At 39.8% G+C, this 14,486-nt stretch overlaps 1 protein-coding gene across 2 annotated transcripts in view; it reads right to left on the minus strand.

Moving 5' to 3' along the window:
• Positions 1-419: 419 nt before the first annotated feature.
• The window catches only part of PTGES2 (prostaglandin E synthase 2), a 33,913-nt gene continuing 19,846 nt past the window's right edge, over positions 420-14,486 (minus strand). For both annotated transcript variants that reach the window (XM_053696246.1, XM_053696245.1), the window contains 2 exons: positions 1,545-1,662; positions 420-900 (listed from right to left, as the gene is read on the minus strand). In XM_053696246.1, coding sequence (XP_053552221.1) covers positions 772-900; positions 1,545-1,662 — 247 coding nt within the window. In that variant the 3' untranslated portion in view covers positions 420-771. The remainder of the gene's footprint in view (positions 901-1,544; positions 1,663-14,486) is intronic.

Raw genomic sequence — 14,486 nt, forward strand, 5'->3', positions numbered from 1 at the left:
GACCGTCCCTTTAAGCAAACTGTAATATGCAGCTACTCTAGCTAAACAAGAAACATTCCTTGTGTGTGCCCTCTTCACCATGTCAGCGCTGTGCTTTGGCACCACACAAATAACCTGTGCTATTGAAATGACCAGCAGCAAGAGCTGTACTGAACATACAGGAGAGAGGGAAGCTAATAGCTCACTGCTTTATCACTAGACACGCCTCTTTAACTGTACTATACAATGATAGCTATAAGCCCTGACCCTGCACTTATTTTATTATCTGTGTTTTAATGGCACAGCCCGATTTCCTCAGAGAAGCCGCCAATACCATAATGCCACATACTATTTATCACTGCAGCAGTGAGATAATTCCAGCTGCCTGTGGCTAAATGACGGTGCAGGAGGGTAAAGAATTCACTAGAGAGCGCTCGTCATACTCATAATGAAAGTCTTTACTAATAACGGATCAGCTACAGAACGGAAAATATCTCCAGATGAGCAAATATTCCTTGTACAGAGGAACAAGAACAGTGACGCTTTCATGTCCTGGACCAGTCACAAAAAGCAATAGCAGAACCAAGAACATTACATTGCAATCTAGATAAAACCACCCAGGATAGAATTCCTAAACCGTTCATTTGTTTTCATGTTATTTTGTGCATCTGAGAGTAAATGTATCCTCAGTCCTAGATAGCCCATCATGCAGCGAGTCTAAAGGAGGACAGAAAAACCGTTGTGCAGGTTAACTTGCCAGCGATTTGAACCATATTCTTTTTCTCAAGCAGTTTAACCGGCGACAGAGCCCTTCTGAACTGCTGCAGACATTCTCTGGTACCAGGGCTGAATTTTGGTGTTTGCCATCACGTCATCAAATGACTGCAAGCCTTCCATCACTCGCAGGATGCCGTACACTGCCTATAATAGGAGGGAGAACAGAACTGGCTTAGGGAAAATGTCATAGCATTAGGGCACAGTGAATCAACAGCAAATTAACCAAATCATGTCATACCCCAAAAAATAATCCTGTTATATTTGTTTTCAATATCGATCAGCGTAAAAATGCTACAACCCTACGTTTCACTCTAATAAATGGCTGTATTACATTACTGCAGTGTTGGTACAACATCAGTATTCTCTATGTATAGCGAGATGCCATATGGCTGAGGTTCATATTTGGTTCACATCCTGACAGCTCTATCTCTGCAAGCAAAATATTCAACATTATTATTTACGTCACATGTGGCAGTGACAGAGTGTGTGGTACCTAACGGCAATCTCTAATCCTAAACTTACCTCAATATTAGGATCATGGCTTATGGCCTTTTAGCACTGGGGTGTCATGTTCAGCTCCTCTATAAATGGAATTGCGATACTGGACTAATACCAAACTTATTAATGTAAGAGGCGCACTCATCTCTCTCAATAATACAGCAGAATACTGCTAGACCTGCTTATTAGCTACCGTACATAACCATGCATGTTATCCTATTGATAAACCGCACATACTACAAACTAAACATGTAGGCCTTGAGCACATCAGACGTAAGCGTCTATCTCACCAAGTCAGCAAGGTTCGGTTGTGATCCTCCCATAAACTTTCTGTGCTTCCCCACAGCCCGAACCCAGTCATTGGCGGCTTTATAGAGATCCTGGCGCACATCATCCTGCAGATTGTGCCTGAAAATGGTTAACAAAAACGTCACGTAAAGCTATTGCATCAGTAATGAAGGGCAGATCTGAAAACTATTTACAAGGACAGATACGAATCCTTTTTTACACACAGATATACAGAGTATGACAGCAGGTAATAACCAGAAGCTGTTCCATTAGGTATCTCTATTCCCTTATGAAGTGTAAGCTTAAAAAGGTACAGTTCATTTATACAAGGAGCACACAAACTATAAAAATATAAAATTTATGCTTATCTGATAAATGCATTTGTTTCATGGTGGTAAGACTGCATTCAGTGCTCAAGACCTTGCTGACTATTTTTTCAATAAAACACTTGCCATCTGAAGAAACCTCCCAACACAAACCTGCATTCTCCCAACTTCGCTCCCAGTCACCCCCTCTGCCACTCTCTGCACCCTCCTCCCAACCACTGAGAGTGAAGTGGCTTCCCTTTTGTCTTCCTCACACCTCACTACCTGCCCACTTGATCCTATTCCTTCTAATTCTAATTCCCCCTCTGTCTCCCACCCTCACATATTAAACCTATCCCTTTTTACCGGCTCATTCCCTGCCTCCATCAAACATGCAAAGTTCACCCCCATCCTCAAAAAAACCCCTCCCTAACTCCCCTGCAAACTACTGCCCCATATCACTGCTCCCGCTAGCTTCAAAATTCCTTGATAAACTAGTTTTCGATTGCCTAACCCAATTCCTGTCCTCCAACTCATTGCTCGACCCCCTGCAATCTGGTTTCCGTCCCCAACACTCAACTGAGACTGCCCTCAAAGTTACTAATGATCTCCTTTCTGCTAAAAACTAAGGCTACTACTCTATACTCATCTTACTTGACCTCTCTGCTGCTTTTGACACCGTTGACCATCCCCTTCTCCTACGGACTCTCAGCTCTCTTGGGGTCTGTGACACTGCCCTCTCCTGGATTCACTCTTATCTCTCTAACAGATCCTTCTCCGTCTCTTTTGCTGACTCCTCTCTTTTGCCTCTGTCTGTTGGAGTACCTCAAGGCTCTGTCCTGGGTCCTCTACTCATCTCTATTTACACGTCTTCACTGGGTAAACTTATCAAAGAGCTATGGCTTCAGCTATCATCTCTATGCTGATGATACCCAGATCTACCTATCCACCCCTTCACTCTCTCCTTCTGTCAATTCTCACATCAGCGACTGCTTATCTAGCATTTCCTCCTGTATGGCCTCTCACCACCTAAGAATAAACATGTCCAAGACCGAACTACTTCTAATTCTCCCCTCTAACTCTACTCCAGTTTCTAATTTTTCTATCACTGTTGGCGGCACTACTATCTCCCCATCACCCCAAGTCCGCTGCCTCAAAGTCACGCTTGACTCAAATCTGTCCTTCATTCCCTACATCCAATTGCGCTCTTCATCCTGCCGCAACCACCTATGCAATATCTCCAAAATTCGTCCGTTTCTAAGTGCTGAAACTACTAAACAGCTAATCCACTCCCTGGTAATTTCCCGACTTGACTACTGTAACAACTTACTAACCGGCCTCTCTCTCTCCCCTCCAATCCATCCTAAATGCATCTGCCAGGCTAATCCACCTCTCTCGATGTTCTGTTTCTGCTGCACCTCTCTGAGTCCCTTCACTGGCTCCCCATTCACAACAGAGTTAAATTCAAGATTCTCACCCTGACCTACAAAGCCCTCACCAATGCTGCCCCACACTACCTGTCCTCACTTAACAAATATACCCCAACCGCCCCCTAAGATCCAACAATGACCTGCTTCTTGCGTCCTCTACCATCACCTCTCATGCTAGACTACAGGACTTCTCTCGTGCGGCACCAACCCTCTGGAACGCACTTCCTCATGCTGTCAGACTTTCCCCCAACCTCTCCTCCTCTAAATGCTCCCTAAAGACCTTTTTGCTCAGGGAAGCTTATTACCCGACTTATTATCAAACTAACTTCACTTAACTAACAGTTACACTCATCTCCTCACTAATAAAATTCGCACCTTTGCGGTCCCCACCTCCTGTTTCCCATCCTCCTACCCATCTAGATTGTAAGTTCCCACGGGAATAGGGCCCTCAATTCCCCCTGTATTTTGTCTGTAAAATTTTGTCTTATCGTATTGTTTCTCCATTGTACTGTTATCCTTGTACCCATGGGCAGTGCTACGGAATCTGTTGGCACTTTATAAATAAAGAATAATAATAAAAAACAATAAATAATATAGAGTAGGAACAAAAAATGTGGGGGGAGGTTCTCTGCACGTTAAAGAAAATATTAAAGTAACTGGGTAACTATAGAAACTGAAGGGAAACAGGCATTTAGATAGGGGTAGTATATAGGTCTCCATTACAAAATGAAGCATCAGATCAACTATTGATAAAATAGCCAAAATTACAATGAAGGGCAAAGTTATAGTAGTGGGGGACTTTAATATGTCTGATGTAGACTGAGAAGTACCGGTTGCTAAATCAACTAGAGGCATATTCTGGAGTCTTATAAGGGGAATCTCTTGGGCAACTATTAAAAGGAGCTATATTAGATTTAGTACTTACAAACAGTAATATAGAAGTGTCTGTGGGTGAAAACCTAGGCTGTAATGATCATCAGTCTGTATGGTTTAGTATTCAGGTGAAGGTACTGTGCAACCATAGTAAAACAAACGTTTTAGACTTTAGAACGACTGATTTTTCTTACATGGGCAAATACCTAAATGAATCTCTAAAAGGGTATGGCACAGATTACAGGAGAACAAGAACAGTGGAAATATTTTAAAAACAAAATGCTATTCTAGATGCAATTAGACTGTAATAGACTTGTTTGCAAAAGAAAACTAAAACCAATATGGCAGTTAAGACACAGAAGAAAAAAAAACACAGTATATAAAACATTCAAACTCACTGGCTCAGAAGTGGTTAAGGAAAAGTTGGAGAACCCAACAAAAGATGACAAAGCAGTTAAAGGGACAATCTACACCGGAATTGTTAGTTTTTAAAGATAGATAATCCCTTTATTACCCATTCTCTAGTTTTGCATAACCAACACAGTTATATTAATATACTTTTTACCTCTGTGGTTATCTTGTATCTAGGCCTCTACAGACTGCCCCCTTATTTCAGTTCTTTTGACAGACTTGCATTTTAGCCAATCAGTGCTTACTCCTAGGTAACTCCAAGTGCATGAGCACAGTGTTACCTATATGACTCACATGAACTAATACACTCTAGGGGTGAAAAACTGTCAAAATGCATTCAGCTTAGAGGCGGCCTTCAAGGTCTAAGAATTAGCATATGAAGCTCCTAGGTTTAAGCTTTCAACTAAGAATACCAAGAGAACAAAGCAAAATTGGTGATAAAAGTAAATTGGAAAGTTGTTTAAAAATTACATGCCCTATCTGAAAGAAAAAAAAAAAAAAAAAGTGAAGAGGGAAACCGGTTTAGTTCTTTTTTTTTTGTTCTTCATATGATGCATCAAGAGCAACACATAACATGTAAAATTGTAGAACTATAGCTAAATGAGGCCTTTTTTGCGTTTTAAAACTTTACTTGCGACGCAACAAAAATGTTGTTGCTGTTTAACATAATTGTCAAGATTTTGTTTTCATCTTTGTGCCTGCATGTTAATAGGTTTATAGCCTCTGTAATGCTCAAAATATTAAGTACACCAGTTGTAAATTCTTTATATTGATATTTATTTGCTTTGTACAAATCTGTGAACCTCAATATAAAAAATAAAAATGGCATGCCCTATCTGAATCATGAAAGTTTATTTTGGACTAGACTGTCCCTTTAATCAGAAAAGCTAAAGCTGATGCAGAAGAAAAAATAGCACAATCTGTAAAAAAGAACTGTGACAAAACCTTCTTTAGATATATCAGTGGAAAGTAAGACTCACAGACCGATAAGAGTAGTGGAAGGAGATAAACCAATAGCAAACTGTTTAAATTATTCCCTTTGTTCAGTCTTTACAGAAGATGGTCAAGATAGTTATCCAAGGGTTCTAAGAACGTCGATCCATTATAGCTGCTCCATTTGCCGATTTATTTAATCAGTTACTGCTAACAGGAGTTGTTCCTAAAGACTGTCCCTCGTCATAAAAAAGGGTATTAGGGAAGATTATTTCTAATTATAGCCAGTCAGTTTGACCTCAATTGCAGGGAAATTAATGGAAACTCTTTTAAAGGAAAGACTGGTGTCTTTCCTTCAGACAAACAACTTGGAAAAACGAAGGACAGCATGGTTTCCCTGCTGGAAGATCATGTCAGACTAATCTAATTGATTCCTTTCATCATGTAACTAACTTAAAGGGACACTTAACACCTGCCTGCTAAAATCCTTAAATCTTGCTCATTCTAATCAATCAAAATCAAGTTAGCATGAATGTCTATGCCCACTTGTCATCTTACCCCAAATTGTTCAAAAAAAGGGTTTTCAATAACAATGGTATACCTGTGCTCTATGGGTGTATGCATGCCGCCATATTGTGACGTGCGTTACACACAGGTACACCAGTCACATGACACGCACGCATAGTGTTCTATTATGTATTTGCTGCTTACTTAGAAGGAATCACATCTGCAGCACACGCTCACTGTGATGCATACAACAGCAGCACATGTGATTCTTGCAGAGCGTGTGCTGCAGTGTTTGTGGAGATAATGTGACAACACAGCAATACATAAGTTAGTAAATGCACGGCGTCATGAACAGTGTAGCACTATACAAAACATATCTATATTAAAGCTATTTATACCGGTGTGTATTTAGTACCATGGGAAAGTAAATAACATATAGCATGATGCGACAGCGATTCTATATATTGTAACGTGATAAGGATTGTGAAAGCCAGAACTGTAAATCAGGGGGGAGGGGAGCGGACTGTCTCATGCGAGAAAAAGGCCACACAGGGATTAATTACACCAGATCCTACTGCCCTGTATATCTGTACACACTGGATTAACCCTGGTAACCCTGGTGTAAATGTTAGCCAGGAGCTCACTGCAATGTACAAGTCCCCATTCAGTGCCCGAGCTCACTTTGACTCCCAGGATTCGCGCACACATACGTCCGGCGGTGACATGATGGTTGGTGTAGTCTGAAGGGGAGCAAACGATACGAACAAGACAGGACAGAGAGGCCGGAGAGATCACACAGAGCAGTTGTAATCGGCTAAGCCGACGGTGCCTGAAAGGCCGGAGCCGGGACAAGGTTGAAAAGGAAGACGTGAACCACGCCTCCTGGTCAACAAAATTAATGTCACTCCACATACTAATGTCACTCCACAAGCCCGCTAACAAAAGGCAGCCTAGTCTGTCATAGCGGGCTTGTGGAGTGACATTAGTGTGTGGAGTGACATTAATTTTGTTGACCAGGAGGCGTGGTTCACGTCTTCCTTTTCAACCTTGTCCCGGCTCCGGCCTTTCAGGCACCGTCGGCTTAGCCGATTACAACTGCTCTGTGTGATCTCTCCGGCCTCTCTGTCCTGTCTTGTTCGTATCGTTTGCTCCCCTTCAGACTACACCAGCCATCATCATGTCACCGCCGGACGTATGTGTGCGCGAATCCTGGGAGTCAAAGTGAGCTTGGGCACTGAATGGGGACTTGTACATTGCAGTGAGCTCCTGGCTAACATTTACACCAGGGTCACCAGGGTTAATCCAGTGTGTACAGATATACAGGGCAGTAGGATCCGGTGTAATTAATCCCTGTGTGGCCTTTTTCTCGCATAAGACAGTCCGCTCCCCTCCCCCCTGATTTACAGTTCTGGCTTTCACAATCCTTATCACGTTACAATATATAGAATCGCTGTCGCATCATGCTATATGTTATTTACTTTCCCATGGTACTAAATACACACCGGTATAAATAGCTTTAATATAGATATGTTTTGTATAGTGCTACACTGTTCATGACGCCGTGTATTTACTAACTTATGTATTGCTGTGTTGTCACATTTTAAACATTATCTCCACAAACACTGCAGCACACGCTCTGCAAGAATCACATGTGCTGCTGTTGTATGCATCACAGTGAGCGTGTGCTGCAGATGTGATTCCTTCTAAGTAAGCAGCAAATACATAATAGAACACTATGCGTGCGTGTCATGTGACTGGTGTACCTGTGTGTAACGCACGTCACAATATGGCGGCATGCATACACCCATAGAGCACAGGTATACCATTGTTATTGAAAACCCTTTTTTTGAACAATTTGGGGTAAGATGACAAGTGGGCATAGACATTCATGCTAACTTGATTTTGATTGATTAGAAGGAGCAAGATTTAAGGATTTTAAGCATGTGTTTAGTGTCCCTTTAATAGACCAGGGAGGAGCCGTAGATGTTGCATATCGAGACTTTAGCAAAGCATTTGACATGGTCCCATATAAACTTATTCACAAAATGTATTGCCTTGGAGTAGATGCTAAGATTGTTAAGTGGGTAGAATGCTGGCTTAAAGATAGATGACAGAGGGTTTCAATTAATGGAGTACATTCAAATGAGGCATCCGTTACTAGTGGTGTTCCCCAAGGGTCAGTTCTTGGGCCTGTTTTGTTTAACATGTTCATAAGTGATATTGGAAAGGGGCTTTAGGGAAAGGTTTGCTGAGGATACAAAAAAATTGTAACAGAGTTGATGTTCCAGGAGGGGTTGATCAAATGAACAATATAAATGAATGATATTAAAAAACTGGGAAAATAAATGGGATCTGCAATTTAATATTACCAAGAGCAAAATTATGCATATAGGATCCAAAAAACCCAAAGGCCAATTACAGTCAGTAATGTACCATTGAGACTATAACTAAAAAGGAACAGGATTTGGGAATTATTGGTACACAATGCAGCAGTGCAGCCAGTCGAATACTTGGCTGCATTGGGAGAGGTATTAGAAGCAGAAATAGCAAGGTTCTTATGCCACTTTACAGATCATTAGTTAGGCCTAATCTGGAATACAGTGTACAGTTCTGGACCATATCTTCAGAAAGATATAAACTAGAAACTTTCCAAAGGATGCTAATAAAATGGTACATGGTCTAAAATATACAAAGAAAGACTATGACCTAAATATGTGTAGTTTAGAGAAGAGAAGACAAAGAGGTGACATTGTAGAAACCATGAAATATATGAAGGGACTTAATAAAGTGGAAGCTGAATGCATTTTCCACAAAAAAAAAAAAAAAAAAAAAAAAAGCCAAAGGGGTTACAATCTTAAGTTGGAGGGTAGCAGATTCAGGAGAAAATGTGAGGAAGCGTTTTTGTTTTTTACAGGAAAAGGTGGTGGATTCATGGAATAAACTTCCAATTGATGTGGAAAACACAAAGACTGTAAAGGAATTCAAAAATGCCTGGGACATACATAAGGCTATCCTAAGAAAAAAAACTAAAAAATTATGCTTAACTGATAAATGTATTTATTTTCAGGCACAGAGAGTCCACAAATCATTCCAATTACTAGTGGGATATTCCCTTACCCACAACCCCTAGTCATTCGGCCGAAGGGAAATGGGAAAAAAAAAAAAAAAAAAAGGGTAGAGGTGCATGAGGCTTTTACAAAAAAACAAACAAAAAAAAAACAACAACTACCGCCTGAATGTAAATAAGGGCGGGTTGTGGACTCTATGCCTGGAAAGAAATACATTTATCAGGTAAGCATAAATTTTGTTTTCTTTCCTATGGCATGGAGAGTCCACAAATCATTCCAATTACTAGTGGGAACCAATACCCAAGCTAGAGGGCACAGAATGAAAGGGAGGGAGAACAAGACAGCGGACCTAAACAGAAGGCACCACCGCAGGAACTTTTCTCCCAAAAGAAGCCTCAGCTGAGGCAAAAGTATCAAATTTGGAAAAGGTATGTATGGAAGACCATGTGGCCACCTTGCAAATTTGCTCCACCGAAGCATCATTTTTGAAAGCCCAGGAAAATGAAACGGCTGTAGTGGAATGAGCCGTAATTCTCTCAGGAGGCTGTTGTCCAGCTGTCTCATAAGCTAAATTGATAACACTTCTCAACCAGAGAGAGAGTGGTAGAAGTGGCCTTCTGACCCCTACGCTTACCAGAGAAAACAACAAACAGGGCAGAAGGTTGCCGAAAATCTTTAGCTGCTTGAAGGTAAAATTTCAGAGCATGCACAACATCCAAGTTATGCAAAAGACGTTCCTTATGAGAAGAAGGAACAACAATTTACTGATTAATATTGCGATCCGACACTATATCTTAGGGAGAAACCCCAGCTTAGTATGTAGAACCGCCTTATCAGCATGAAAAATAAGGTAAGGGGAATCGCACTGCAAAGCCGAAAGTTCGGAGACTCTGCGAGCAGAAGAAAAAGCAATAAGAAACAAAACCTTCCAAAGATAGTAATTTAACATCAACAGAATGCATCGGCTCAAACGGAGCCTGCTGCAAAACTCTAAGATTAAAGTGATGGTAAACTCTGTGTCCCATCTTGCGCACAAATAAATCTATTTGTCCCATTAACCTCACATACCAATTTTCGCGTAATAAAGTATATTACATTTTTTATAGAAATCTAACTTATTTTTCGCTCTATTGCGAGCCCCTTCCTACCCCGGCATCAAAAATACATAATATAATAGGTTTCCTTACTGGCTCTTCTAATCAGTATTTGTGTCGCCCGACAGGCTTAGGTCTATGTGCGCGATACACGCATGCGCATTTCAGCACACTTCTGGCCAATCCATATTCTTACACATGTTGTGCGTGCGTGCTAGACAGTAAATTTAAATGCATATTTAATAGACATATATTATTATATTTAATTGACAGTATATATTATTTATATTAAAAGCAAAACCATGTTGGCAGTGCACAGTAGAGATGACGTGTACAGCAGGTGGGACCGCGATGCACGTCATTTTGGTGCTAGAAGGAAAACTATTCGGGGCGGAGCAAATAAGCGCTATAGGAATAATAGGATTATTATAAACGGGTCAAAAATATTATAAAATAAGTACAAAACAAAAAAGGTTGCGGTTTAAATATTTGATTAATGAAGAGTGTAATTCTACAATTTTACTACAGCAGAGTTTACCATCACTTTAAGGCTCCAAGGAGGAGCAACAGGTTTAAATACAGGCCTGATTCTGACCAAGGCCTGAACAAAAGACTGAACATCTGGCAGATCTGCCAGACGTTTATGCAAAAGAATAGACAGTGCAGAAATCTGACCCTTCAGAGTGCTGATTGACAAACCTTTCTCCAGGCCCTCCTGAAGAAAAGCCAAAATTCGAGGAACCCGTACTTTGTTCCAAGAGAAACCCTTTGAATCACGCCAATAAAAAGGTATTTTACGCCATACCTTATGGTAAATTCTGCGAGTAACCGGTTTACGAGCCTGAAGCATAGTATCTATGACTTTCTCAGAGAAGCCATGTCTAGCCAAAACTAGACGTTCAATCTCCAAGCACTCAGCTTCAGAGAATCCAGATTTGGATGAAGGGACCCTGAAGCAGAAGGTCCTTCCTCAAAAAGGTAACATCCAAGGCGGAAGAGATGACATTGTCACCAGATCCGCAAACCAGATACTGCAAGGCCATGCAGGAGCTATTAGAATCACAGACGCTCTCTCCTGCTTGATACAGGTAATTACTTGTGGAAGAAGAGCAAACGGAGGAAACAGGTATGCTAGACTGAAGTTCCAAGAAACCACCAGAGTGTCTATCAGAACGGCTTGAGGATCTCTTGACCTTGAACCGTACTTTGGATGCTTGGCATTTTGACGAGAAACCATTAGATCCAACTCCGGAACCCCCCACCTGAGAGTTATTGTGAAAACCTCTGGGTGGAGAGCCCACTCTCTGGGATGAAAAGTCTGCCTGCTCAGAAAATCTGCCTCCCAGTTGTCCACCCCTGGGATGTGGATGGCAGATAGATGGCAATCGTGAGACTCTGTCCACTGGAGAATGCAAGTCACCTCCTTCATTGCCAAGGAACTCAGAGTTCTTTAAACACACAAGGATGAACAGTGGCACTACTTAGACTTTTCCTCTAATAATAAGTCAAATTCAGAGGTAAGAGTTAGATTAATTCTACTGTGTGTTAGAGGAAATATAGATATGAACACAAAGGAAGAATGGTATGGAGGATACCAGACTACCCAAAGTATGCACTTACAGCACTCTAGGTCTGAACTAAAGGTTGGGATTCCTCAACAGGATATTAAAATATAACTTTTATTGGTATTAAAATTAAAAAACCAAAATTGTTTGGTTAATACATACACGATTAAAATTTGCTCCAGTGCCCAAATCAGTATAATGAGTTTCACGTTAGATCACTATTTATGATAATTCGGCCTGAATAAATTCACTAGTAATAGTGATCTAAATAGTTCAATAAATCAACTCGGTAATGGTTACCATCATATAGTGTTAATCTGAATAGTAGAGCTCATGTATAAATTCTGATCAAGGTTGTGTACTCTCAGCTATATAAACTTATGCTATCATCATTCAATATAATGGGTGATAGCAGAGTAATGAGTATTGTATATTAATAATGATTATCCACGAATAGGGGTACTGGTGAATTGAAGATTCACAAAAACGAGGGTTTGATCAGTTATAACCTGGGCTATAATTTTAGCCTGTATACTTGTATAAATAGCAATGTGTGCGTGCTTGGTGCTACTGTAGTTTTCAATATTTCATTAGGTATATATTCCTAAAAATTGGAATACAGTTATTGTCACAATAAGCCTAGTTCTGTGTAGCCCAGACCTCAGATCTGGCCACTTATGTTCACTTAAAGTTATTAGATAATTAGACCCTGATTAGTCCATACAGCAATTGCTGCAAAGTTACTATGGCTTATATTAATCCACCTTCATAAATTTTAGGCATATGTTTCATAGAAAACTAAATCTGCTATCCCGGCGCCTCACAGATTTTATTAATTGACAAATGTCCCAAAGTTTATTCACAGTGCCAAAGATTATTCTGGGCCAGTGGGTGGTAATTCGAATTATGTGCCCTTTGGCACAGCCACTGTTATGAGCCACAAGTATTACAATTATCAGTCATTAGTTTGTAACATTCTTCTCATACATATTCATTCATATACTGGGTTTTATAGCTTTAGTTAAATTTGGCACAACCCACTTTCAATAAATGCTTGCTATGATTTCGTTTCAGTTAAATATCCGTGGTACAATATCTATTAATTTCGAAAGCTCTGAAAGCTGTATTTAAAGTTAAAGCTCGGTCTGGCACAACCCAGATTATATGTATAGAGTTAATAGTCCATTAATTTATAATATGAATCTCCATTGAAACACCCATTCATTCTCAAACTTCGATTTAACAATTAAAGTAAATCTAATCTGGTACAACCCAGGTTATATAAGTAATGAATATCTGGCAGTTTTTGTTTAATTCGCAACTATGTTGCAGGTTGATATATATGTTTCAGTTTGAGCGCTGTGTGGTACAGCAAATGCTGTGACTATCGGGCAGTATCAATCACACTCATACGTTTATAAGATCTTACAATACACGCTCATTCACACACCAGTTTGGTAGTTTAAGTTAAAACTGGCACAACCCAGTTACTATAACAATATCCACGACGTAGCGTATAATTATTGAAAGACTTAGTTAGCAACTGATAAAATAAAGTCTGGCATAACACTGACTGAATGAGTATAACTTGTTATTGTGTATACTATAAGTTACTATAACAGTATCTGCGGCGTAGCGTATAATTATTAAAAGACTTAGTTAACTATTAATGAAATAAAGTCTGGCACAACCCAGGCTATATGGTTATAACTCGTTATTGCATATATGGTAAGAAAGGTTTTTTAAATATAAGCACCACGTAAAGGTCCCTATTAGGTACCCTGACCAGATAGGTCAAATATCTATGATTAGCTCTATGATTGCGGTAACCCTATGCTCCACATGATTTAGCGGTACTGGGCTAGTTTAAAATACATAGAAAATAGAGCGTGAACGAGTTCAACACTCTCCCCTGACGCGTTTCGCCCGATTGGGCTTTATCAAAGGCAGCGAGCCGCCGTGTTTATGGGGATATATACACTGTGGGACCGGAAGTCCCGCCCCCGCTCCACTCTGATAGGTACTCTGATTGGTTCTGAGTAAATTGATAGACAGCTAGTTGCTCTAATCGCGAAGTCATGTTTACGAAACTACATGACCCGTACTCATGGGTACTGTGATTGGTTCTGAATAAATTGATAGACAGTTAGTTACTCCAATAGCGAGGTCATGTTTACAAAACTACATGACCTGTATTGTGAAGAAGGATAGTTATATTGTATGTATTATAGTAAGATGATTTAACAACCGTAGACTGTATCTCAAGTATTTATGTCAAACCATTATTGATAGAAATTGGATATTTGTTATAGGATAGTGATCATCGAAATTCCTAAGATTCAATGTGCTAAATATAACTATGGAGTGCCATACTGTCTAAAATTCTGAAGATATCCTAAATCTATAAATATGTTAACAAATGTTCCTGTAATTCTTGTCTGCACATTAAACTGTATGTCATTATTATGACTAATATACCTGAATCTGCATTTACTTATAGACCCCAATAATTTTTGTTCTGTATTTTAACCTATTTACTATTCATTATTTGTACAACACAATTACGTTCAAAGGCTCGCTAGAGCGTTGCTTCAAGAGCATTATAGATTAATATATCAGAATTAATTTCTGCAGCTATTTTTTATATAAGCAACTGCTAGTTCGAATTTCAAAATTAATTTATTCCAAAGGGGAATAAATACAAGTGTTGTGTGTAAGACATCTATTAAGTTGTTATATGTGCACTGACTGTAATAAA

Source organism: Bombina bombina, chromosome 12 (assembly GCF_027579735.1).
Source record: "Bombina bombina isolate aBomBom1 chromosome 12, aBomBom1.pri, whole genome shotgun sequence".
Classification (NCBI taxonomy): Eukaryota; Metazoa; Chordata; class Amphibia; order Anura; family Bombinatoridae; genus Bombina; species Bombina bombina.